At 42.7% G+C, this 23,173-nt stretch overlaps 4 protein-coding genes and 1 long non-coding RNA gene across 12 annotated transcripts; 2 read left to right on the top strand and 3 right to left on the bottom strand.

Moving 5' to 3' along the window:
- The first annotated feature begins 47 nt into the window (after window positions 1–47).
- LOC147139011 (uncharacterized) lies at window positions 48–14,350 on the top strand. Of its 4 annotated transcripts, none has more exons than XR_015088875.1 (6): window positions 48–380; window positions 7,935–8,496; window positions 9,018–9,119; window positions 9,857–10,245; window positions 12,106–13,832; window positions 13,923–14,350. It is a non-coding gene; the product is annotated as an uncharacterized LOC147139011 (long non-coding RNA). The 4 variants fall into 4 exon arrangements; XR_015088874.1 differs by having other exon boundaries at window positions 9,712–10,245; XR_015088876.1 differs by lacking the exon at window positions 9,018–9,119 and having other exon boundaries at window positions 49–380; window positions 8,272–8,496.
- olfml2ba (olfactomedin-like 2Ba) lies at window positions 1,501–10,180 on the bottom strand. Of its 2 annotated transcripts, none has more exons than XM_086046312.1 (8): window positions 9,774–10,180; window positions 8,214–8,477; window positions 7,994–8,101; window positions 5,912–6,079; window positions 5,072–5,276; window positions 3,744–4,613; window positions 2,898–3,074; window positions 1,501–2,228 (listed from the first exon to the last, which is right to left on the bottom strand). In XM_086046312.1, the coding sequence occupies exons 1-8, from the start codon at window positions 9,957–9,959 to the stop codon at window positions 1,612–1,614; spliced, it is 2,595 nt and encodes an 864-aa protein (XP_085902438.1). In that variant the 5' UTR covers window positions 9,960–10,180; the 3' UTR covers window positions 1,501–1,611. The 2 variants fall into 2 exon arrangements, with proteins under 2 accessions (XP_085902438.1, XP_085902439.1); XM_086046313.1 differs by having other exon boundaries at window positions 8,214–8,406; window positions 9,774–9,895.
- LOC147139010 (uncharacterized) lies at window positions 11,559–15,954 on the bottom strand. Of its 2 annotated transcripts, none has more exons than XM_086046318.1 (7): window positions 15,481–15,954; window positions 15,321–15,413; window positions 15,164–15,229; window positions 14,739–14,924; window positions 13,892–14,041; window positions 13,650–13,805; window positions 11,559–13,033 (listed from the first exon to the last, which is right to left on the bottom strand). In XM_086046318.1, the coding sequence occupies exons 2-7, from the start codon at window positions 15,370–15,372 to the stop codon at window positions 12,267–12,269; spliced, it is 1,377 nt and encodes a 458-aa protein (XP_085902444.1). In that variant the 5' UTR covers window positions 15,373–15,413; window positions 15,481–15,954; the 3' UTR covers window positions 11,559–12,266. The 2 variants fall into 2 exon arrangements, with proteins under 2 accessions (XP_085902444.1, XP_085902445.1); XM_086046319.1 differs by having other exon boundaries at window positions 15,878–15,951.
- LOC147139009 (uncharacterized) lies at window positions 14,538–20,255 on the top strand. Of its 3 annotated transcripts, none has more exons than XM_086046316.1 (8): window positions 14,541–16,186; window positions 16,368–16,502; window positions 16,607–16,774; window positions 17,313–17,402; window positions 17,488–17,643; window positions 17,709–17,834; window positions 17,932–17,982; window positions 18,430–20,255. In XM_086046316.1, the coding sequence occupies exons 1-8, from the start codon at window positions 16,111–16,113 to the stop codon at window positions 19,221–19,223; spliced, it is 1,596 nt and encodes a 531-aa protein (XP_085902442.1). In that variant the 5' UTR covers window positions 14,541–16,110; the 3' UTR covers window positions 19,224–20,255. The 3 variants fall into 3 exon arrangements, with proteins under 3 accessions (XP_085902443.1, XP_085902442.1, XP_085902441.1); XM_086046315.1 differs by having other exon boundaries at window positions 14,542–16,186; window positions 17,929–17,982; XM_086046317.1 differs by lacking the exon at window positions 16,368–16,502 and having other exon boundaries at window positions 14,538–16,186; window positions 17,929–17,982.
- A 1,314-nt stretch (window positions 20,256–21,569) lies between these two features.
- Window positions 21,570–23,024, bottom strand: xcr1a.1 (chemokine (C motif) receptor 1a, duplicate 1). Its single transcript, XM_086046320.1, has one exon. The coding sequence runs from the start codon at window positions 22,698–22,700 to the stop codon at window positions 21,693–21,695; it is 1,008 nt and encodes a 335-aa protein (XP_085902446.1). The 5' UTR covers window positions 22,701–23,024; the 3' UTR covers window positions 21,570–21,692.
- Window positions 23,025–23,173: the final 149 nt, after the last annotated feature.

Genomic DNA, 23,173 nt, shown 5'->3' with positions numbered 1-23,173 from the left:
CACCCTCAAATAGTCACCCATACAAAAAGTGCTTGTTAGACAGATGTAATTTGGTCGTGGCACACATGAGCTTACAAAGAAAGACAATTTTATATTAACTTTGTTCAAAAAAAAAAAAAGAATGGGAGTTTGCTGGGGTGTGAACACGATTTAATGAGTCGTGAAGGACATACAGCGTAACCTTGACTTTTTTTGTGTGTGACGTTTTTCGACCCTTGTTGGGAAATCCACAGGAAGTTACCATTAATTAAGCGGACCACGGCTGTTTTTTTTCCAGTGTCCTGATAATCGCAGATGATCGCCAGTTGCCAAAAAGACCGAGCAGAGGAGAACAGAAGAGCTTCTGTTAAAATGTGTAGCATTGTTTCCGTTTTACGTTGGTAAGTTTAAGACCTGTTTTGGTCAGCCCATCGAAGTTTGTTAGCCGAGCTTTCTAGCCACCGACTGGTTAGCGCCAACATTTGGCTATGGTGGGGGGAATATAAATTTTAAATTACATTATGTGTCACTTTAAATATTTATGTATCAGTTGATATTTAAAACTGAAAGCTTTTAAAATTAAGGTAAGTGTTAATGGATGAATATACTACTTTGTACTGACTTGTTAACTTGAGTTATACATTTATACAAACAGGTAATGTTGAATTGTCACTTGTATAACTGCCTGTATAGTATATGATTCTTGGATGATAGCTATATTGTTGAGCTTGAGTGGGAAATGGCTTTGAAAGCTGACCAAATGGAACTTAAGGTGCCACTGTAGAGTATTTCTATATTTATACTGTAGAGATCTGAAGGAGCTTATATGCTTTAAGGCAAGTGTTTTGTTTTCAACAGATTAATACGCCTGTATGTCAATTAATATTGGTAAAATTCGACTTGAATCATTGCCTATAAAGTAAATAACATGTTCTGTTTGCATGTGGTTGAGTTCCAGTTGGTAATTGTTTTGAAAGTCAACTAAATGGAACTTAAAGGCTTTTCTACGTTCGCTATTATGCTTAGCACACCAGGCGACTCGCTACGAAACGCTAACGAACGATTCAGTCGCATTGTGTGCGTTTCTGAAAGCATCGGTTTTTATTAGTTGATGACCATCTTCGAATCGAATGACGTCTACAACACAAAATGCATACCGACGATCAAAATGGCAGGTTATTTGCGTACAATGTCGTGCCAAGGCTGCATGCCCAGAGTACAGTGAGCCCCCCGTCTATTAGCAGTTCACTATTCACGAATTTACCTATTTGTGTTTTTTTTCCCCCCCTTTGGATCCTGTTCTGCGGTTCAATAAAATATAAGTCGTGCTTCAAACTTTCTGATTATAAACTCAAGGTGTCACCTTTTTTGTTGTGAGTTTGGAATTGACGGCAGGTGTCCGTGATGCAAGCGTCAGTCGTCGACTAGAATGTGTTTCATAATTGGCCACTTATGTCAATTTCAGTCGTGTCTTTCAGTTGTGCTGCTGGCTTTACACTATAAAACGTGTTGACTGACCAATGTGGCTCACTTTTTATTTAATTCAGGTACAAATTGAACAAATAGCCATTATAGGCCAGTTGGACTGATCTACAATCCGTTTAAGAATTTAAATTTACTACAATTAAAGCCTTAATTGGAGTCTACATATGCCAACTTAATATCGTATGTAACTTGGTGTCCATTGTCCCATGCGTACAGTACACCCTCTTTGGGGTTATAGTCAATTTGGGTCGTGTAGGTGTAATTGTTGGTGAAGGGCATTCTGGGAATCATCTGAGTGTTGGTGTGCGTATCGAAGGCGTATTCCAAGTTGGCATCCTTTTGGTTGTAGCTGTCAACAGCGTATAAGACGCCACACACAATGAAGCAGTTTCCGTAGTGGTTTCTCCTTAGCCCGGTTCTCCACGTGGTCTCCCTTTGCATGCTGAGGTCCACTGGGTTCAGTCGGCTCAGGACAACCACTTCCTGTAAGAAGCCCTCATCGTCCATTGCCGGGTAGATGATCCACAGGCCGCTCTCGTCTAAAGCGAAGTCGATGTCTGAGTGACTGCGCCACTCCCACGCCGCCGTTGACTCTTCCATCACAGCATCGTGCAGCATGGTCCAGGCAGCCACGTAGCGCTGCTGCAGGTCAAATTTGATGATGTCTCGGGAGAAGGCGCGGTTGTAGAAGAAGGCGCCGTTGTACACCACGTGGCCAGTGCCGATCCAGTTGTAAGGAAGCTTGTAGGAGTTGGTAAAACGGCCTACAGAGACACAAAACAGAAGACATTTTTAGCAGGTGGTAATTGGGAGTTGTTGGAGTTTGCCTCGGAGCGAGAGAAATAAGAGATTGTGTATGAGTTGGTTGATGGAAGGTACAGGCAATCGTAAAGTTGCCATGTTCATCCCTCATTAGATGACTTGCAAAAAAAGCTTTGCAATTGAGCATCGCCCATTGGCCTGAGATACCTGGCTCTTGTTGACCGGTGCCTAATAAGGACGACGAACTAAAGATAAGATACGGAAAGTACATTTGTTGATATAATGGTCTGATGTATAACAATGAAGATGGTGAAGGGCCAAGAAAAGATCTAAATGGGAAAATTGTCCCAGTCGGTGAAAAGGCCAAAGCAATGAGGACATTTGGAATAGATATCAAAACAACCTACAAAATATGCAAAAAGGATGTTTGTTGGAATTGGCAAAAATGCTCTAAGAACGTTCATAAACAGAAGCTTTAGGAGTTGTTGAAATAGGCTGGAGAAGATCTGAAATAGGGAAGGAATAGGAGTTGGCAAAGCAGCCATGAAATAGGGAAATTGCATGTGTTGATAAAACCACTAAGAGAGGATAGAAAATAATTGGTTCATAATTGGGAAAGATAAGAAGAAATGAGAGCAATCAAAAGCTCAGGGTCAACAAAAATGCTTTACCTTTTTTGAAAACGTCCATGTTCTGGAACTCCAGGAGGTTGTTCCCGTAATAGAAGTTGGTGACATAAATCCTGTCTTTGTCTGATTTGGGATCCTTCATCCAGGCTCCTTCGGTCCTGCCGTACTTGTTGTGAGTCACCGGTTCGGAGATGGTTGCCAGGGTGTCCTTGCATTCCTCTGCAAAATACCCCGAGTGTTATGAGTGAGGATTTAGAAGAGCATCAACATCATCCAGACCCACCTCAAAGGGTCTGAAAAGAATTACTCTAACAGGCTTTTATTCGAATCAGCCCCATGCACGCAAGGTTGCCACATTGGCACGGAACAGCCCAAATAATACCCTATTGTACTATTCTAAGACTGTTTCATCTTTTCCCAAAATAAATGGTGTAGGCTTCTACCTCTTTTGTAGTAACCTCGGTTAAAGAGCTTATGTCATTGACAAGTGTTAGTCAGTTGGTTGGACGGATTGTACCAAAACTACTGACCCGATTTCCACAAATTTTTGTTGTAGCGTGAGACGGGGACCAAGGAAACCATTAACTTTTGGTGCAAATCCTAGATTTTTTTTAACAGTTGTTGACGTATGGTACATTCCTGTGTAATTTCTCAATCGTTAGTGACTAAACCCATGTATTTTCTACAGCAGATCATGTTCAAGGTCACAGGGGAACCACCCCGGATTGTCGCCCAGTCAATCTCAGAGTGATTGTGGATGGAGAATTGAGTGAGAACTGCACAGAAGTCTGTTATGTGAGCTACTACACTTAGTTCCTCTCTCGGGTTCTTGGTGTAGTATCCATGCAACACAAAATGCCGAATTATGAGGTCAATGAATCAGTTTACCGGGTTTTCTTGTTGTTGCTCCCTCTTGCCTTTGCATTATGTCATCAAACTCCACATCCTCCTCTTCCTCCTCCCAGCTGATCTTGTACTTCCGTTTTACAGTAGGAGACCGATTGCGGGTGGCCGTGGTTGTAGTGGTTGTCGTTGTAGTGGTCTTGGTAGTGGTGGTAGTGGCCGGCGCAGAAGTCGTCGCAGGTGTGGTGACAGGCGGGGAGGTGTGTGGAGGGATTTCCGTAGAAGACACTGGAAGGTAGGTTGGTTCAATGTCTTGTGGTGTTGTGGGAGCAACCTCGGTGACTGTCGTTATTGGAATGTTGGTGGTGGGGGTTGCAGTGGTGGTCACGTCATTCACGGTGGAGGTTGGCTCCGCTGTAGTCTGCATTCGATCACTCATCTCCAGGCTCGGCCTTTCTGTCGTGATCGTTTGCGTACTACTTGTAGGGGTTGCCTTATCGCCGGCTTGGGTTGCTAGGGTCATCTCCTTGGTAGTTACATCTGGGGAGGGATCCGTTTTCAAAGTCCCCTGGCTGATGTCCGAAGGAACGGATTGAGATGCAGAGTTCGTTGTCGCGGGGTTCTTTGAGGTTGTGTAGGGTGCGAACGTGACTTTGCTCGCTGTGTTTGTGTCGCTCTCGAGCGTTGTGGAAACAGATGGAGCATCAATGTCTTGGATCTCTTCACTCAGAACTTGTGTTGGTGTTGTAGACTGGCTGACTTTCTTGGAGTCATGGAAGAGGCTAGTTGTCATGGGGCGGAATGACTTTGGCTCTCCACTCTCCCTTGGACGGGGACGAACTTTGTGTTGAAGAAGATTCTCCTCAATGAGGAGGTCGATTGGACCATCGCCACTGAATCCATGATACTCAAAATCTGCAGATGGTGGAGACGTTTAGGTCATAGGCAACTGAGGCCAACGTTAAGCATGTGTAATCATCTCTCTATGTACAAATGTCATGCTAAGTAATTATTACTATCGCTTAGATTTAGAGGTATTGTTTTATGTGGTTACATTTTGGAGAAGGGTGGCACGTTTGCATTGCGTTTGAATCGCCGTGCAATTTTCCCCCAGACACTAGGATTTAACTTTTGAGGGATTTCTGCATTGCTCCAGAATAGAAAATAGGTTTTCCTGTGCCAAGAAATATTTTCAGAAAGACACTAAAGACAGAGACCCCCGTTTTTTTGTTTGACTTCTCCATAAAGGTCATTAGTTGCCAGCAGCTGGTTCTTGTCAGAGTACATGCTGCTCATTGCAAAAATAATTACGTCGTATCCCGTTGTCTAAAGACTTTGACCATGGCTATTTTCTGAGGGTTGGTGGCACTTACCATTCTCTTCATGCTCCCCGTCGTCAGTGGCCATTGGTTCTGGCTCCGACTTGTAAAAAGTCACTCCTCTGATAATCATCCCATTAAGAGCAGTCTTGGACTCCTTGTTGGCCCCCTTTTTGTGAGCCGCATGGGGTTTCACCTTGGTGACCTGAGCCGAACCGTCGGACAGCGTTCCGGCAACAAACTTCTCCCCATGTTTCTCCTGTTTGTGGACAGACGAACAACTTCACAACCATCCAGTGAGATGAAACGTTGCATGTTTGAACAGTGAGAGTTTGCCAAACAAAAACAGTTTTCATCAATATTTATTTGTTGCAAGAGTTGGCGCTTAAGTGTAACTCTGTGAGATAAACTTGGTGAAAATGATTCCAATTAAGATAATAGGGACAGAATTTGTTTTTGTTTATTAACAGTCAGAGTTTCACCGGTATTGTCCAGCTTTTTGTATTTATTGGGGATGCAGAGCATTTTCAAACTGACTTTCGAGTTTATGTATTGGACTCAGCAAAAGGCGCATCTTGTTGCCATGTTTTCATCATCACATTAGATTTGTTCCATGTAGTTTCAGTTTTCATTAATAACCTTGCGTAATCCCCCTGAGAAAGCATACCAGCATGGTGATTCAATTTTGGGGAAGAAGCCCACCCAACACTTCTGGAGAGGATCGCCATTTCACTTGGATGCTGTCATGGGGTTCAGCAGTGCTACAGTCACCCGGACACTCTTATCAGTTACAGTTTAACGCATTCTCCTTCCATAGGCATTAACGCTAGGCTTTTCTTACTTTTTGGACCACCATCTGTTACTTTGCTTATACGTCAACGACATCACATTTACCGTTGCTTTTTGAGACTTTTCTGGTCCTCCGAGTTTCTCTCCATCCTGATCATCTTGGTGGTGTGAAGGTGAATGTGGGGCCGTGGTCCACCTTTTAGCATCATCTGTCGGTTTTGGTGGGTTCGTGTGGGACTTGACCTCATCTTTGGTCTCTTTCAAGGCCATCACCTTTACACAGTCATAAACAAATGTGATTATAACAGTCAAGGTTGAACATATTTGATAAATGAGAAAACGAATCTGGGATCGTGGAATGTTGTTAAATTTCTATGAACTCATTCACTGCCAGACATTTTCAGACCTTCTTTTACGCTAACGTTTGAAAAAAATAAATAAATAAATAAATAAATAGGTTCCTCGGATTGAATTGCTGGACTTTGAAAAGACAAGTAAATCCCTCAATGGCACTGAATGAGTTAATTAAAAATGAAGGACCACAGAAATAAACTAATTTACTTCTTAGAGGGTTAAATGAGATGGTTTGGACAACTTTAGGCAATGACTTCAAACGGTTAATCGATTATCCAAATAGTTTATTAATTTGATGATCGATTAATTTTCAATTAATCGATTATTTTGACGCCTCTAGTGTCGCTGTCCAACAAAATGTAAGTGTATCTCCAAATTTTGCGAGTTCTTTAGTTTCACCTGAAAAAACCCCAACAAACGTGTGATTTGTCATCTAGATAAAAATAATGGATTCAAAAATGTTTTAGATCATTTGTTGGCCACTACCAAATATAATGTATACATATATAACTATATTGTAAACAGCATTATATTTTTAATAGAAATGACATTGTAGTGGCAGTTTACCAGAACAGGCTGCTTCATGTCATCAGACAATAACGGTGAAGCAGCATGTGGCTCATCGCCCAAGGTTATTTTGTGCAACCCTGCTCCAAGTAACTGGAAACGATAGTTTGTGAATACACAGCTAAATGCTTTGTGGAAATGTGACAGCAGCTGCCTTGTAATACGGTGTATACTGTAGACTCTGTACAGTATAAATACTGCAAGTCTAAATGGAACCTCATTTTTCCCCAGGTTTTCCCATGCAAAAAAAAAAAAAAAAAGTCTCCAGAGGCCACTTAGTGGGGGAAAGCACATCTATTTTCAGTGTGCCTAACAATGGCTGTGTCACATCCCATGTCAGTCAGTCAGCCAGCTAGTGGGAGATCAAGTCAAGATTTACACACGGTGAAAACGTGACTCCACACGTAAGCACGTTTTCCTCCTTTCGATTTTTCTCGCCTCCGCTGTGAGGCGACGCCGCCGTAATTTCTCCCGGCCATGATTACAATTGTGTTTTATTTTGAGTATATGGAGTCGTGAGATGCAGACCGCCGCATTCTTCTGGGACTTTTATATGTTCTGATGCAACCCCACATGAATGATAGTGAAGAGTTATTATTGTAATGATATTTTCACATTACCTCTGCTATTTTGAGACATGACGTAGTAGTGCTATGCTAGTAGTTGTTTTACAAACTCATAATAATCACACTGAGGATTGTTATTGTGAACATACAATGACGTTCTGGTGACACTGAATGGACATAAGTATTGGGACACCTAGTCAGATAGGGCTATGAGTTTTCAGACAGAGCCAAAAACAGACTGACAGATGTTCAACCAGGCTGGTAAAACAAATTGGTGACAATTCCAACTTTTACAGCCGCACTTAATGAGCAATTAACTGACGTTTTAACATAGTAGAATCTGCACAACATGTTTTCATGTTTCCTTCTTATTGTGTGTACTTTTATTGCGTAGGTATCTTAAGATCATGAGCGCTAACCCTGGCCTGAACCTCATCACGTCCAACGTCAGTGACCTTCGACCTCGCAAATAGATAAAGATTTCCACATAGACGTTCCAAAATCTTGCAAGGCTTCCCAGACGAGTAGAGGCTGTTATAGTTCCAAAGTGGAGAGGGACTGACTCTCTTCTCTTCTGCTTTCACTTCCCGTAGGTGTAATGACCAAGGTGTCCCAATACTTTTGTCCTCGTGTCTGTTCAGGTCTAGCTGAAGCTTCCCATCTACAGCTAATTCATGGATCCTTCGCCGTCATCCGGTACCTTTTCGATGCGCGTCACACGGTCCACCAGATTGCCGATGATGGAGTGCAGCTTCGGCAGATCCATCCCATAATAGGAGCCCTCCAGAAGCTCAAGGACGGCGGCCAACTAAAACGATCAAGTGGACTCGGTCAAAAAAAAAAAGTGGAGACCAGAGTGCCATTCAAGCTCCTTGAATTTTTTTTTGGGGGGGGGGGCGGGGGTCGGGTTGACACTTCACCTTGACATCATCTTTCGCAGCTTCCCTAAGCTTTTTCAGCCTGAGCTCTCCTTCGCAGGGGTTGACTGCAGACGGAGGAGCGACGCAGGCGCACTTACACTCCGGACCGGACGTGATGGTCTCCACCGTGTACGAGTCCTGCGCGGTTGCGCTGCCCTCCTCTATCCGCCGGCAGGCGCTCCTGCTCAGGGGTCTGACAACACATTGACACCGACAGTCAGAGCCTTCCGAGAGGGCTTTCACTTTGTCATTATCACCCAGCAGCTACAAAGAGAAAAGGACGGTATGTATTTTTCCACCACGCTCAAGTTTGTGCACAAAAAAAGTTTGTCAGTTTTCCACACGACATGCAGTTACATCCAGAAGGATTTTGATTTTTGATTTTTTTTTTTTTGCCTTTATACACCAACCACAATGGATTCAAAATAAAACCAGCAGTACGTCACTGAAGCGTAAACTGTAAGCTTAAAGCAACGCTGTGTCATATGTCGGTTTTTGTTGATTATGGCGGCGCCATGCGAACAAAAGCGGTAGTGTTTTGTCAACCACATTTCCCATGCGCGCCAGCGTGTCGTGTCGTGAAATCCTGAGCGCTCGCCGGCCTGCAAGTTGGACTGAATGACATTTCTATTTCCAGCGATGAGGTAATGAATTAATTTTTTTTTTCGTTTGTTTTGGGGCTTCTGCCACGACACCAGTAGTAGCGCGTAGACGTTCGAATCGACTTCCGTCCTTATAGCGAAAGGAGGAAGTGGGTATGCCGTGAAGCAAATCAGGACATTTGTATTTTTTTTTGTGTGCCAGGGTTGCTCCCATCCTCCTCAAAGTTGCTTAGTGCCGGAAAAAACGATACAGACCCTCCCCCCCACAGGGCATGACAAAAGTCCCAACTCAACTCAACTACTTGTAAGTCAATGTTTCATCATGTTTCAAGAGTTGTGAATTTTTTTTTTTTACTAAGGTCGAATTCTTGCCCAGTGCTGCTTTAATCAACTGTCCACTGATAACAAACATAAGATATGAAATGATCCAACACTAAAGGAAATGCAGTCTCATGTTGAGTTGAAAACCAACAAAACGATTATGTCTTCGCTGTCCTGTGAAAACACTTTTGTCCATTTTTTTTTCTCAATTTTCTTATTTTTACGTGAATGGTGTTTCCGTGTGACAGACATGGCATTAACGTGAAAATTACAAAATTGGACATACCGTTAAGTATTTTTTTTTTACAGGACAGCAACGATTTGGATATATGTATTAAGGCTGGGAAAAAATTATCGTCTCGCGATCATTTTTATGCCGATACAAGTATCGATCCGTTGACGAAGTTTTGCAATACTTTCAATACCTTATGTTATGTTTTGCATATATAACATACTTTTGGGACATTTGAGGTTCTTCAAGTTGAGCTTTGCGAATAGAAAAGTCTACAACTTCATGAACATACTGCATCGCACATCGATCACATATCGACTGTTCTGTTCCAAATCCATTGCAGCGCATAAAGGCAAAAATCCATCTGGACGTGACTGTATGATGCATTGCGAGTGCACACCATACCTTGGAGAGGGTGTTTTGCTCGTCTTCTTCTTCTTCTGTCACCTCCTGCAGCTTTTTGGCACTATGCCCTGCCTCTGTGTCAGTTTGCAGTCTGGAGTCTGCAGCAGCCAGGCTGTTTGGCGGCACGGCGACTCCGCGCGCAAAAAGCGCACAGTGCACCAAGATCACCACGCACCACTGAAACATGCCGCCAGTTACTGCGGACCCTCCGGACGCCGATGAGAGAGAGAGAGATAGAAAAAAAAAAAAAGTTGCAGATTGTTCAAGTTAGCAGCTGAGAAAAATCCTCGGCCTCCTCATGGCGAGTCCAGACTGTGGAGATGAGGCTCTATGAGGCCATGATGTCAATGCACTGATGGAGAGTGGAGGCAGGGAGAGCGTGCGTGTGAAAGCTGTGCGAGTGCCGACAGGAGGCGGGCCCTGATGGAAGGGTGAGGAGGAGTTCGACTCGCAAAACATCAGCACTATAAAAGTAAGTCTCACGGAATACATGTGTTCCATGTTATTGGACGTGAGCTAACATTTCATTAGGTAGAGTAAACTAAAATCTCCCATTAGGTTGCACTGCATATCTACATCACTTTGAACTACCGGTACTGTACGCTTATTGTTTTGAATCTCAGGCCAAAGTGTAGGTGTACCTAATGTAGTGGCCAATCCGTCAAAGCAGCAGCCGGTTACACCATTGATCATTTAAAGCTGTGCTAGGGAAAGTATGGTCCGACCACCATTTGTTGCATTCATTTTGCAAATGTATCCTAACATTTTTCTTTTTTTTTTTTTTTTATCTTGTGAAATAATTTGTTCTCAGAATTAAATTTACATGAATATTTATTTGACGACATTTTTTTCATTATAATTAAATCAATTATATACGGTATAATAAAAATAATATGAATTGTTTCATTAAAAGAAAATATTTAAATGGTTGCATTTCGTAAATACTAGAACTCCGAATTACATAAAAGTGATCATAATTTATTTTACTAGTAAAGAAACTTTTGTGTTGATTTAGCAAATTCCTCTTCCTAAAATTGTTATTTTTTAATTCTATTCTCATTAAATTCATTCATTGTTCATTTTAATTAATCAAAATATGTATAAATGAAAAACGATGTATTCCACATTTGTATTCAATAATTGCTTAATTTTAATTAATTATAAACAGTATAATTAAAAAAAAATTTCTTATTATTTAAAGAAGTATTTTATTTGTTGCATATATTTTGCTAATTCTTCCTAAAATTGGTTAAAAAAAATGTAATTAATCTCATGAAATAATTTTTTGAAATTGTGAACAATACAATACATTTTTAAAAATTCAAATGACTTAATAATTTAAGATTGTTAAATAATCGGGCTACTATAATGCAAAACAATAATGCACGTTATTTAATTACTAAAAGGAACTTGTATTAGTTTAGGAAATTCTAAAAAATATATATTTTTAATCATTTAGCTCATGAAATAATGTATTTGGTTTGTTTTAAATACTAAAATAAAATGTTTGTAAAGTGAACAATTTTTACACTCGATATAAAAAAGATATAATTTTATTAAATCATTGGGAAGTTAAATTCAAAGTAATGAGCAGGGATTATTTTTTTGACCATATTTAGTACACTTTTTCTTCATTATCTCATCAATGTCTGACCTGGCTGACCTGTCATACTGTAAAAATCAAATGTTGGTCAGGTTTGCCCAACCCCAGTTTGAGAACTGTGGCGTTGCTAAATGCTGCCCTCTATAGGGCAATGGCTTACACTGCAATGAAACGAACAAGCCTCAAAATTGTGTCTTTATTCGAGTGAAGGCACGTGTACAGTATGAATCAGTACAGTACTGTCTTCCTGGAGTATAACATCGAAAGTTCGGTTAAGGCACACCATAGTGTAGTGCTACAGGAAGTTTGCTAATTGCAGAAAAGAGACACTGTTAAAATAGTGATGCGTATTGCGATGCTGAGAGCGGCCAGTGATCAGAGAATAAAACATGTTGGGACAAAAAAAAAAAAAAAAAATCATCTCTTGGAAACACTTCATTTTCGGAATATTAAAATGTCTATTTTGGATTTTATAAGACTTCTATTTTATATCCTTATATACAGGAGAACACTGCTTAAATTACACATTTCGTACTTCTTTTCAAACAGTACAGAATCAAGCCAACATGTACACCAGAACCAGTCCTATTTTTCAGTGTTTGTTACAGTGTTTTTAGAGCAGTTTGGTTGTTCTTTAAGAGGCAAACGTGTCAAAAAGACATATGACTCATTTGCATGATATATTACAATTTTAAAACATTGATTAAAAAAAACTGTACATCTCCCCAGGAACACATGGATATTAATATGCAAGAGTTGGTCGACCTTGGCGGAGCTGCGCTCAACTGGACGGACTCACCGTCCATAAAGTCTCGTCACCTTTTCAGCAAACCTGCCCAAAATTCCACCAACAACCGCAAAGATGCAGTCAAAGCTAACCCGAATGTTCACTAGCAGCTTTCATGCTCCGTCCACGTCTCCGTGGTAACAGGAAGGATGAGGTGCGAAATGCGGCTCCACAGCCCGCCGTACTTGTCCAAGTCCATCCTGTCGAAAGCGAGGGGACGGCCGTGCGAGAGGAACTTCCTCTGGAGGTGGTCGTCGACCATCTCCTCCACGGCGCTCAAAGAAGTCCCGGCGGGTATCTCCTCCTCTCCCTCCAGCAGCACGGTGAAGATGAGGAAGGTCTTCTTGTACGCCGCGTTCTCGTGGTCGCAGTAGCGATAGAAGATGAGGGTGGAGCCCGGGGGCAGCTGCTCGAAGTGGTGAATCACCGCCACCGGTTTGTCGCCTTCGAAGGCCACCTGCAGCTGGCCGTCGATGTCCAGCTTCACCTGGTCGCTGTCCTCTCCGCCTTTGCTGGCGCCGTCTATGTGCAGCACGGAGGCGTTGAGGGCGGAGGAGAAGGCGGCGGCCAGGTCGCCGGCCAGGCATCGCAGGGTCCGGCGGCCCGCGACCCCCGCCGTCAGGATCAAACTGACGGGCTCGCTGGGCCGTTGCGCCAGGAGGTGCCGCTTCAGGTGGATCCGGCTCCGGCTCCACAGCTCAGGGCGCTGGCGAGGGAAGCGAGACTCGAGTCTTTCCAGCCGCCTGAGGAAGACGTCGATCGGAGGCGTGGCGCTCGGAGGCGGAGGCTCCGGTCGGAGGACGTGCTGCACCGCGATGGCGACGAGCACCAACACTATGCCCATGCCCATGCCCATCAGGTATCTTGTTACTGTACAAAAGGTAAGACATTTTTTTTTTTTTACAGTATTCATCATGGACATGTAATTTTTGGGTGTAAAATATAGGCTCTGGCTGCTAAAGATTTTTGATTTGGCAGATTACAATTAATTCCGATAACCGATGAATCGGCAGATTAATTTAAAAAAGAAATTATATATAGATTCACTTCTTTTTTGGTCCCTTAATGCTTACAATAATAAAAATGTTAATTACAGGCAGAACGTTTTATTGTTTTATAATACCTTTGGTATTTATTTACCTTTACAACATACAAAAAAAAAAAAGGGCTTTTTTTTTGCCTTTTGCGGGTGGGATTGAATGTCATCATCTTTGTTTTATGTTGAAATATGTATTTTTTTTTTTAAATCTGCTATTTTTTGCCAATTTTAAAAGAACTAATATCCGACTGCTCCTCCACACACATATACACTAATAAAAAAGAAAAAAAAGAACTAATATCGTTCAATAAATAGGCTAGGCCCTACTAAAATATTTAAAGGCTTTAAAAAGGACGTAAATTAAAAACAGCTCCTAGAGATTTTGAATATTTTGGACAAAATACCCTCAAAGTGCCAATTTTTTTTCACATCTTGATTTCCAGTTACCTCCAGGTATTCCAGTGACTCCTAAATGGGCCATTTCCTGAGTGTTGGGGCCAATGGTCTCCACCTTAGTCCTCGATTCATCCATCGGCTTCTCCGTCGAAGCTTTCCGTGGCCGCTTTGTGTCCTCTTCTTCCACGGGGTCGCGAATTCTATCTTCTGCTCAACAAGCAGGATGATTATTTGGTTAATATTGACATCATTTATATGAAACACGAGAGAAATGCCAAATGTGTTGTTCGCACCTTTTTGATCTTCACGGGTTTTGTCGTTAAGGGCCAGAAGGTCTTCCTGGAGACTTTCTACGGGACCGTCTACATGATCAGGAAATGCGTCGCACTCCGCTGGCATGGTATCTTCCGGTGCTTCCTCATCCCCTGGTTGGTCCTCCCCAGCTACAGCAAAGAGAAATTTGAGTTTAAGTACCGTGGTGCCCTGACTTCTGAGTTTAATTCATCATCTTTTCCCATTGAAATGCATTGACGCATATACACACAAAAGAGACGGACGGTCACAACTGCTCAGTAAGCTGCAGTAACATTAGTTGTTTTTCACAGAGGATAAAGAATATATTCTTGAAAATATCTTTTGCTTAACAGCTTATAACAGTAACATCGATGCTATTCGTTAGCACATAGTGTGTTTGCATTTTTTTTTTATATATATACTTTGTTCTATATTTTGTTTGCCAGGAAACTTCTACACCAGGGGTCACCAACTCCGGTCTTCGAGGGCACCCGTCCTGCAGGTTTTCAATCCCTCCCTGCTGTAACACACCTGATTCAAATGATCAGCTCATCGGCAAGCTCTTGAGAAGCCTGATAACGATCCTGATCATTTTAACAGGTGTGTAAAAGCAGGGAGAGATTGAAAAGCTGCAGGACAGGTGCCCTCGATGACCGGAGTTGGTGACCCCGGTTCTACACTAAAGTGTCAATAAACAGCTTGAATCCTCTTTTCTGAAGAATTGTTCAGCATCTGCTAAAACCGCTGCTTGTTTTCAAATGCCGGCGGGTCACTCAGAAGTCGATGTGCCACTGAATGCTCGATACCGAAACAAGTTACTTATCATTTGAGGCGGGAAACGCTCACCAGCAAACTCTTCTTTCCTTGTTGGCTCCTCATCTCTCGTATTTGCGCAATCATGGTCGGACTCATCAGTATAACCATCAAAGTCAAGCGGACGGCTGGCGCTGTTCTCTGCATTTGGCTCGTCCAACTGGCCTTGACTCCGCCCACCAGTCCCAATGACAGTCCTCTCCTCAGGCTGATCGCCTTCTGCAGCACAAAAAAAGTGGCCATATGACAGAATACCCGTCCCATTATCCCAAGATGCACAATTTGAGTTTTAATAAGCAGTGGTTAAATCAGTTTTACACTGGTGGGTGTGTTTCATTTTGGATTATATAACTACTCATTTTAAATGCATATCGGCTTGAAATACAAAATCCCACATCGACCAATGTTTTTGGAAGTAGAGTTGCAAGTTGATTGGTGACAATAAAACTTCAGTTTACCTGAACAATAATGCTGCTGTATTTTGATCCCCTCATCTGTAGGCCGATCGTCTTCTTCCTTGACACCTGACAACATGACACATTACGCACACGGTTAAACACAATACCTGACATATGTTTCCAGTGAAAGTTTGGTAGCTACAGTGCAATGCATTACCTGCTGCTGCTTCTTGTTGGGGTTGGACAACTGAGTCTGGTGGGTCTTCCATGACTGCATGAGAACTTCACTCAAACGGGCCCAATAGTGGTCCTTTGTAGCACCAAAACGGACAAACGCGTGTCACGTTACGACGACACCAACTTGCACATTGATCTACCTGGGACAACTGCTCCTTTAAATGTCCAGAGTCCAAAACCAATCGATTTGTCCAAACGTGTTATGAACACCCTCACGACTGTATCTCCTACATAGATTGATAATGCTGTATAAAAGCTGTCAAAACCTGCATAAAATTTATGCAAACAAGAAAAAAAAAGGGTCGAATTGAATTCTGTCACCAATTCGAGAAGGATCAGAAAACGTGACAGAACGAAACTACAATGTTGAAAGCCAGTTAACTTAGCACATTAGCTATGTTAACAGTTAGCACAGCTGAAATGTGAACCAAACCGCCTTGCCGTGGAAAACCCAATTCGAGCGCATAAATAACATGTAGATACATTTATAAACTCATCCCCGATCACATCACAGTGAAATACGGCCAGAAACGTAACCTTGACTCGGTGTTTCGCTCACTGACAGGTCCTTATTCTTTTTTTTGAACGGAACCATTGAAAGTAGAACGTGTTGCTGGAGGGACGACAACAACTAGCGGAAAGTTTCTCTTGCGCTTTTGTGTCCTCTACGTAAATCTTCCCCCGTGATTCATGTCTCATCCGAGCACGATGTTTGAACTCATTGTTTAATACGCGTTTTGTACATTTTCTTGGTCAAAAAACAACAATAAATGGCTACGAAAGTTTCTGAAGATACGGCCACCCGAACTCTGAGGAGATCGACGCGTCGGCAGTCAACAGAAAAAAGTAAGTGGAACAGACAGTTCACTGACGTTATTTTTCGATGCTAGCCAATTCCTCGCAATGAGCCCGTTGATTTTTGTTTAACGGCCAAACGTCCTCTGGTATGTTCCTTTCGCATTAATTGTGGTTGAAGACCGTAAATCCAATCATTCTCGCTTCATTAAAATTATCCTCCCCTGTATAGCTCTGATCTATGAAGCGACCCCGAGAGGTCCAATAAAGAGGGCTAAAAGTGGGATGGAAAAGCAGGCGTCTTTTTCTTCCTCTGTCCTAAATATTAAGGGATCCAGAAATGTGGAGAATGGCTCAGAAGATGAAGGTGAGCCGACTGTATTTTCTTGTCTTCAACGACAATTAAACGTGATATCATAACAATTGACGCTAAATGAAAAGTGCTTCAGTTGTCCAAAACTCGTCTTCCAGTGTCCCCCGGCAAGAAGAGTCGACTGGAGGAAGAAGAAACGTCGGGTGGCAGTGGTGATAAAAAGGAGATGGACCTTCAAGAATCACCACTGGAAGAAAATGAAGACCAGGAAATGGATTTTGCTGAAGATTCGGCACGCAGTCCGTATCAGCCAAAAATAGTACTTGGTAAGCATTTCATGGGACACATTCTCCACTACATCAGTTGAGCTCGACGTACTGTTGTCGAACCTCAAACAACAACCTCATTTGTTTGCATTTGTAAACAGGATGATTAACAAGTTGAAGTAATCTCTTCCAGGGTCAAACTGATCATCTTCAAAAATGTAATACAATGCTCAACAAATAGAGCCCACCCAGCAGCGGCATTATGATAAGTCATTTAATGCGGAATGTTTTAATTTCATTGCGGCTTTTCCCTTTTTAACAGGAAAGAGACATTTCAAACAGAATTCCCCTTTTGTGCACCCAAATAATATTGTGTTCATATTTTATTATGAGCAAAGTGCCAAATGAATTTGCGTCCGTATTTCCTTTGCATGTTAAAAAACAAATACTAAAACAGAGCATTTTTCACCCAAATTTTGTTGACGTAGACTTGGTCCGATCTCGTTTTTGAGAGGATGGTGTTTTATTTAGATTTTTCTAACAGCTTGCCACTCAAAACCTTTTTTCCTGTTTCCTTTCATGTAAATGGGCTCCATAGGAGATGTGAATTTGTCCCCGTTTGTTGTGCTTGGCGAGCGCTGCCATACGAGTGAAAATACAGACAGACACTTGCTGAAACGCAACGAAGGTACGGACCGCTTCTCTTTGCGTCGATTTAAATGGTATGATCCTGTTGTTCTGAGCTGGTTGTTTTTTTTTGTTTGTTTTTTCAGTCACGGCAGTATTATCATCAACTAAAGAAACTGCCACGTTGGCAAAGCCCAGCGCACCAGCTAGATCTTCGGAGAGCATAAACAATGCGCAAGGCCGCAAAATCACCAGCATGGTCAAGTACAAGAAGGAGATGGAGGCTAAAGCCAAAAGAGCTGGTACAGTAGCGATGCGAAATTTCTTGCTTTCAGGAATTGCACTCAAAATCTCCTCCAATGTGTAGGCATCTCCAGAGTCAACCACCGCAGCGTCCCAAGTGCGCATGCACCTTCTGTGACGTCGTACACGCTACGACACAGAGCAAATAACGTTCCCACCCAGAAAGAACTGGCCTCGCACAAGAAAAAAGGTGACCAGACGACTTTAGAGAATCCGCCTGATTGTTTACTTTCGCAAACAATGTTGTTATTTCTGTATTTCTTTAATTTTTTTTTCACTTTCAGCAGTTCATAAGACACTAGGGGTCGCCAGGAGCTGCTCTGGAGGATCATCACGAGGTAAAGATCAAGTTATTTCAATTACATGAAGTAGGGCTTCAACGATTATTGATTGAACGATTGTTATACAGAAAAAAGGTCAAAGCAAAATCTCTGACTTGAAGCTTTGCGGATGTTTTTTTCCACACGGGCTAATGTTACTGCAGTCGTACTCACCACTACCTGCCGAAATAAGTTGCAATAAGCACTGAGGAAATTGTCCAAAATTTGGGATCATTTCACACTTAAAAAAAAAAAAAAAAAGAGAAAGTGTAATATGTCGACTTAAAAGCAGAACTAATTAACGTTCGGCAACAGCAAGTCTACCACTACTTGGAAATATTGAAATACCCCCACAAGTGGTCAACGATTAACATGAGGCGGGGTAAAAAATGTCAATATTTGATATCTTTTTAATTGATCCATCTGGACCTAAGAATATATGACAGCGGTCCCGTCTTCTTTCAGGTTTCCTTCATTATTTCTGCTGGTCGGTTGCCGTCCTGCTGCTGCTCAGCTCTGCTGCGTTGCTGCTCTACAAGAACAAGGACAAGGTGATCTCCCTTTACCGGACGTCTGCGGATGGAGCGCGGCGTCCGTCCAGGCCTGTGAGGCTCCAGCCCTTCGCGGATGCTTTGTTTCAATTGGAGACTCGCTTCCGCAGTCAAAGACCCGAACTGTGGAGAAGGAGCAAGATCCACTTGGAGAAGCACCTCAAAAGCGCCCAACCCACAGAGCCCGTCAGTCTGATCCTGACGTCCGGGCGCGGCGCTGAAAAGACGCTGTCCTGCCTGGCCGAGGGCCTGGCGTCCGCCTTCTCCTCGGCGCTGGAGTCCTCCGTGCTCGGAATCGACGGTGCCGCCAAAGCCGGCCTGGAGAGCGACGAGGTGAAGCTGGACGTCGACGGGCAGCTGCGGTCGGCCTTTGGGGGAAACCGAGCGGTGGCTGTCATCCATCGATTGGAGGAGCTGCCGCCCGGCTCCACCCTCATTTTCTATCGCTACTGCGACCACGAACATGCCGCCTACAAGGAGGTCTTCCTGTTGTTTACCGTGCTGCTGCCGAGGGACGAGGTCAGCGGGGAACTCGGGGTTGTCGAGGAGATGGTTCAGGACTATCTTAAGGACAGGCTAGTGGGCTCAAGCGACCACACGGCCTTCAACGAGATGGACACAGACAAGTTCGGCGGACTGTGGAGCCGAATCTCCCACCTGGTCCTGCCCGTGGTGGCCGAGGACGAAGTAGAGCGGAACGGATGCTGAGGAGACTGGCTCATGTCATGTCAAATCAACCAAGAACCTTCTCTTCACCTCTCAGGTTTTGTTCGGGTTTTGAGGTGCTCTCCACATTCTGAAGTCTCTACAATATCACTTTAAGAAAAAATAAAATATCTATTTTTTTTAACATACTTTTGAAGTACAGACTTGTCCCAAAAACATGTTATGCTTGAACATTTCATCACTGTTAGGCTCTTATCCAAAACGTTTTGGTGTTTTGACATTTCCCTTCCATTTCCAAGCACATCTCCAAATCTCAGAGGTGGAAGGAAAATTCCTGAGTTGACATGGAATAAACCCGCCTGTTGCTTTTAGAGCTCATTGTCGAAGCCAACGCACAGTCCAGTTGGACTTTGCTCTTACTTTCGATTTCGAGTCAGGTCATAAACGTTGATCGGTCGGACTTTCTCGCGGTCTGGTGTCGAAGTGTTTCCACTGCTCAAATTATATCATTTGAGTCCCCTCTTCTGACACAGAACTTTGTTCAACATCCTTTTTGGTGACTGATCAGCAAGCCTCCGTGTGCTCCTCTTTTGTTTTGATTGAAAATCAACCTCTCTCATCGCCGATAAATTCCTATTTAAACTTCTCTTTTCTTTCCTCTTCTCTTGTGGACAAACAAACTGGTTTGCACTGAAAATGTTGGAGGTTTAATCAAGCAGCTGGCTTTTATTAAAAAAGAAAAATGCGTTTTATGTTCTTTGTTCATAATATCTTGTAGTTTCTTAAGATTTGCTCTATATGTTTCTGTGAATATTGAATATATTGTAAGAATATTTCATTTTTGCACCCGCCGTTTCTTACACACTGTACAGCTTTTTACGACTAACGTGTGCCTTTGAGAGAAAGAAAGACTGTTTTAGAAATATGCTAAACATAAGGATGTCGACCAAAAAAACAATTTCTTTTCCTGGTTTGTGCTTGTAATTTTTGTTTGTTTGATGCCACTTATGTCACTATTCGACATCCCTGAATATGTAGTAAACCTGAATATGCTGAATAAAGATTATTTTGATACATGAGTCCTTTTTTTCCCCGCAGGTAAACAAAACTGAAAATTGTAGGTTTATTTGAATAGGCTGTTAGTGCTTCCTCAATAGAGTCCAACAATCATGAATAAATTATTTTGGGGATCACAAGGCACGTTTTCATGGATTTTGAGTTAAAATCGGTGTGTAAATTAGTCTCCTTTGGGCTGATAAGTCTGCAAATAACTTAGCCCACCACTCAGACGCGGTACTAAATGAATACTTTCCGAGCACGCCGCCCGTTTAATTTATCCCTAATCTCCCAATCCATTACATTATAAGCAATAACTGAAGACACGGTAATTAAGATGTGGATGTCACTAATTTCATGGCTATAATTGGTTTAATTCCCCAAAACCAATCGAAGGCAAGTGTGATATTACAATGAACGTGGAAACATTTTCCAGCGTGATGAGCTAATATAGCAGCGTGATGCACTGCAAGAAAAACAAAAAACGTTCAAAGAAACACTACCTGCAGCAGGAAAGAGAAGTTTGACCAATTCTTTGTGTGAAAGGGAAGTTTATTAATGTACTTTGTTCATCTACGCAGGACTGCACTTTGCATGTATGCGAAGGTCACCTGTGTCGCTGTAGCATGGAAATAAGCATACAACTGAATTTCCTCCCCTTGTACAAAGGTTCTCCTTTTTCTTGATTTGATTTCAGTGGATATATATATATTTTTTTTGTACTGAGCTGCGTTATCTTTATGATTCATTTGCAAACAAATGATTTAGACAATAATAAAATATGTTTTGATACAGTATATTTGATCAGTAAATACAGTCATCTATCATTTCAGAGTCTACACACCAATATAGACAACTGAGATCGTGTTTGTAGAAATACACATATATATATATATTTTTTTTAAAATGTAAAACTAAATGTGTTGTCATACCATCTGTTGTTTGGATACATTTGATTGTGTAAGAAAAACTGTACAGTAGTGATCCAACTGGTTCATTTTTATACATATGTACACCCTACTCCAAATTACCTCACCCTAACTAACTACACTCTTAAAGCGGAAGTCAAACCAAACATACTTTTTGTCAAGAATATGTTCCCAGCAGGCCCACTAGTTGAAACAAGGCATTCTGATAAATATTGCGTTTGTGAAATAAGAGTTAAGCAACAAAATCCACCTGTTTTTAGCCATCCCTGGGGCGGCCATTTTGTCACTTCTGTCGACTGAAAACGACATCACGACTGCTCAGGGCTCAGGTAACGACCAATCATGGCTGACCTGTTTCCTGAAGCTGAGCCGTGATTGGTCGTTACCTGAGCCCTGAGCAGTCGTGATGTCGTTTTCAGTCGACAGAAGTGACAAAATGGCCGCCCCGTGAGAGTTTAAGCTAACCCTTAATCCAAAAACAAACCAAACCATGTTCCCTGACGCTAACCATGAATTCTAACGCCATCTAATACATTGATCCCTGCGAGTAAAAGTTTTGCATCCTCCCCTGCTGTGTCTCGACAGGGATCGGTTCTCTGAATATCTTACAGAACATTGTCTTCAAGTGACCCCTGAACCTCACGCCCACCAGCGCGTAAAAGATCGGGTTGATGCAGCAGTGGGAGAAGGCAATGAGCCGGCACACGTAAAACGCATAATCGAGTCGGATACTTACGCCGCAGTCTTCAAAAGGCGGAACCAGCTGGTTAGCTAAAAGTCTCAGAAAGATCACCACATTGTACGGCACCCAGCCCAGGAAGAAGGCGGCCACGATGCACACGACGAGTTTCACCGCTCGGCTCTTGGTGTGCGATCTGGTTCTTGTGATCCTGCCCAGTATTTTGCAGTTGCAGAACGCCATGACCGCGGAGGCCGCCAAGAAGAAGAGGTTCTGTTGGGAAACCCCCACCGCTGCCCACAGGTCGTCCTCGTATTCGCAGCCCAGGGAGGTTTTGTCCTTGTGGGGGATGGAGACGACGTTACTGAAGAGCAGCGAGGGCACGGCCGCCCCGATGCTGACGATCCACAGCAGGGCGGACACCAGAACGCCTGCGGTTACGGCTTTCGGTCTCAGGTCGCACAGCGGGCGGACCACGGTCAGATACCTGTAGACGGTCATGGCGGTCAGGAAGAGGACGCTGCTGTAAAAGCCGACGAAGAAGACAAAAGTGACGATTTTGCAGAGGGCCTCGTGGAAGAGCCAGCCCCACATGTGGTAGATGGCCCAGAAGGGGAGTGCGCCGGTGAAGACCAGGTCCGACACGGCCAGATTGAGAATGAGAATGTTGGTGAGGGACTTGAGGTTCTCGTACAAAGCCAGGATGACGAGGACCAGGAGGTTTCCGACGAGGCTCAGCGTGATCACGGCCGAGAAGAAAACGGGAACCGCAATGGAGCCGAATTGGACCACCTCGCCTTTTTCGCATACTTCATCTTCATAGTCGTAGTCATAGGAAATGTCTGAGTCATTCATTGTTGTGCCTAGCAACAGTTATCGTTATATTTTTCAGTACAGTGGAATAAAAGAATGAAAAAAAAAAAATCTATTTTACACATTACTCACACAAAGTTATGTATATTGGGAGAAATTTCGAGAGGATCCCAAAATGCACAAAAACATTTACTGATGTGCTTGATTTGAATGCTCCAGTACTTTTTCCGCAACTTGCTGTTCTCTAACAAGGAGCTGAATGGCAAAATTCCCAATCTACGACTGCAGCTATTGAATATTTTCAGAATTGATATATGCACGATAAAATCGTAAAATCATTCAAAAAGTTATAAATATGAAGCAAAACATTAATCTACCTGAAGTTGTTATGACTGTTGTTAGTCGCTCTTCACTCATGGTCATTCAAAGAGGACTTTGAGGCTGCATCAATTTTATTTTAGGGTATATTTCCTCTTCTGCTTTAGTGGCTCAACCTGTTGTGCCATCGTAGTTGT

This window comes from Filicampus tigris, chromosome 12, assembly GCF_054856515.1.
Source record: "Filicampus tigris isolate MCC_2025a chromosome 12, RoL_Ftig_1.0, whole genome shotgun sequence".
NCBI classification, from domain to species: Eukaryota; Metazoa; Chordata; class Actinopteri; order Syngnathiformes; family Syngnathidae; genus Filicampus; species Filicampus tigris.
Note: the sequence above shows the minus strand (reverse complement) of the source record. Positions and strands in the feature narration are given on the sequence as shown.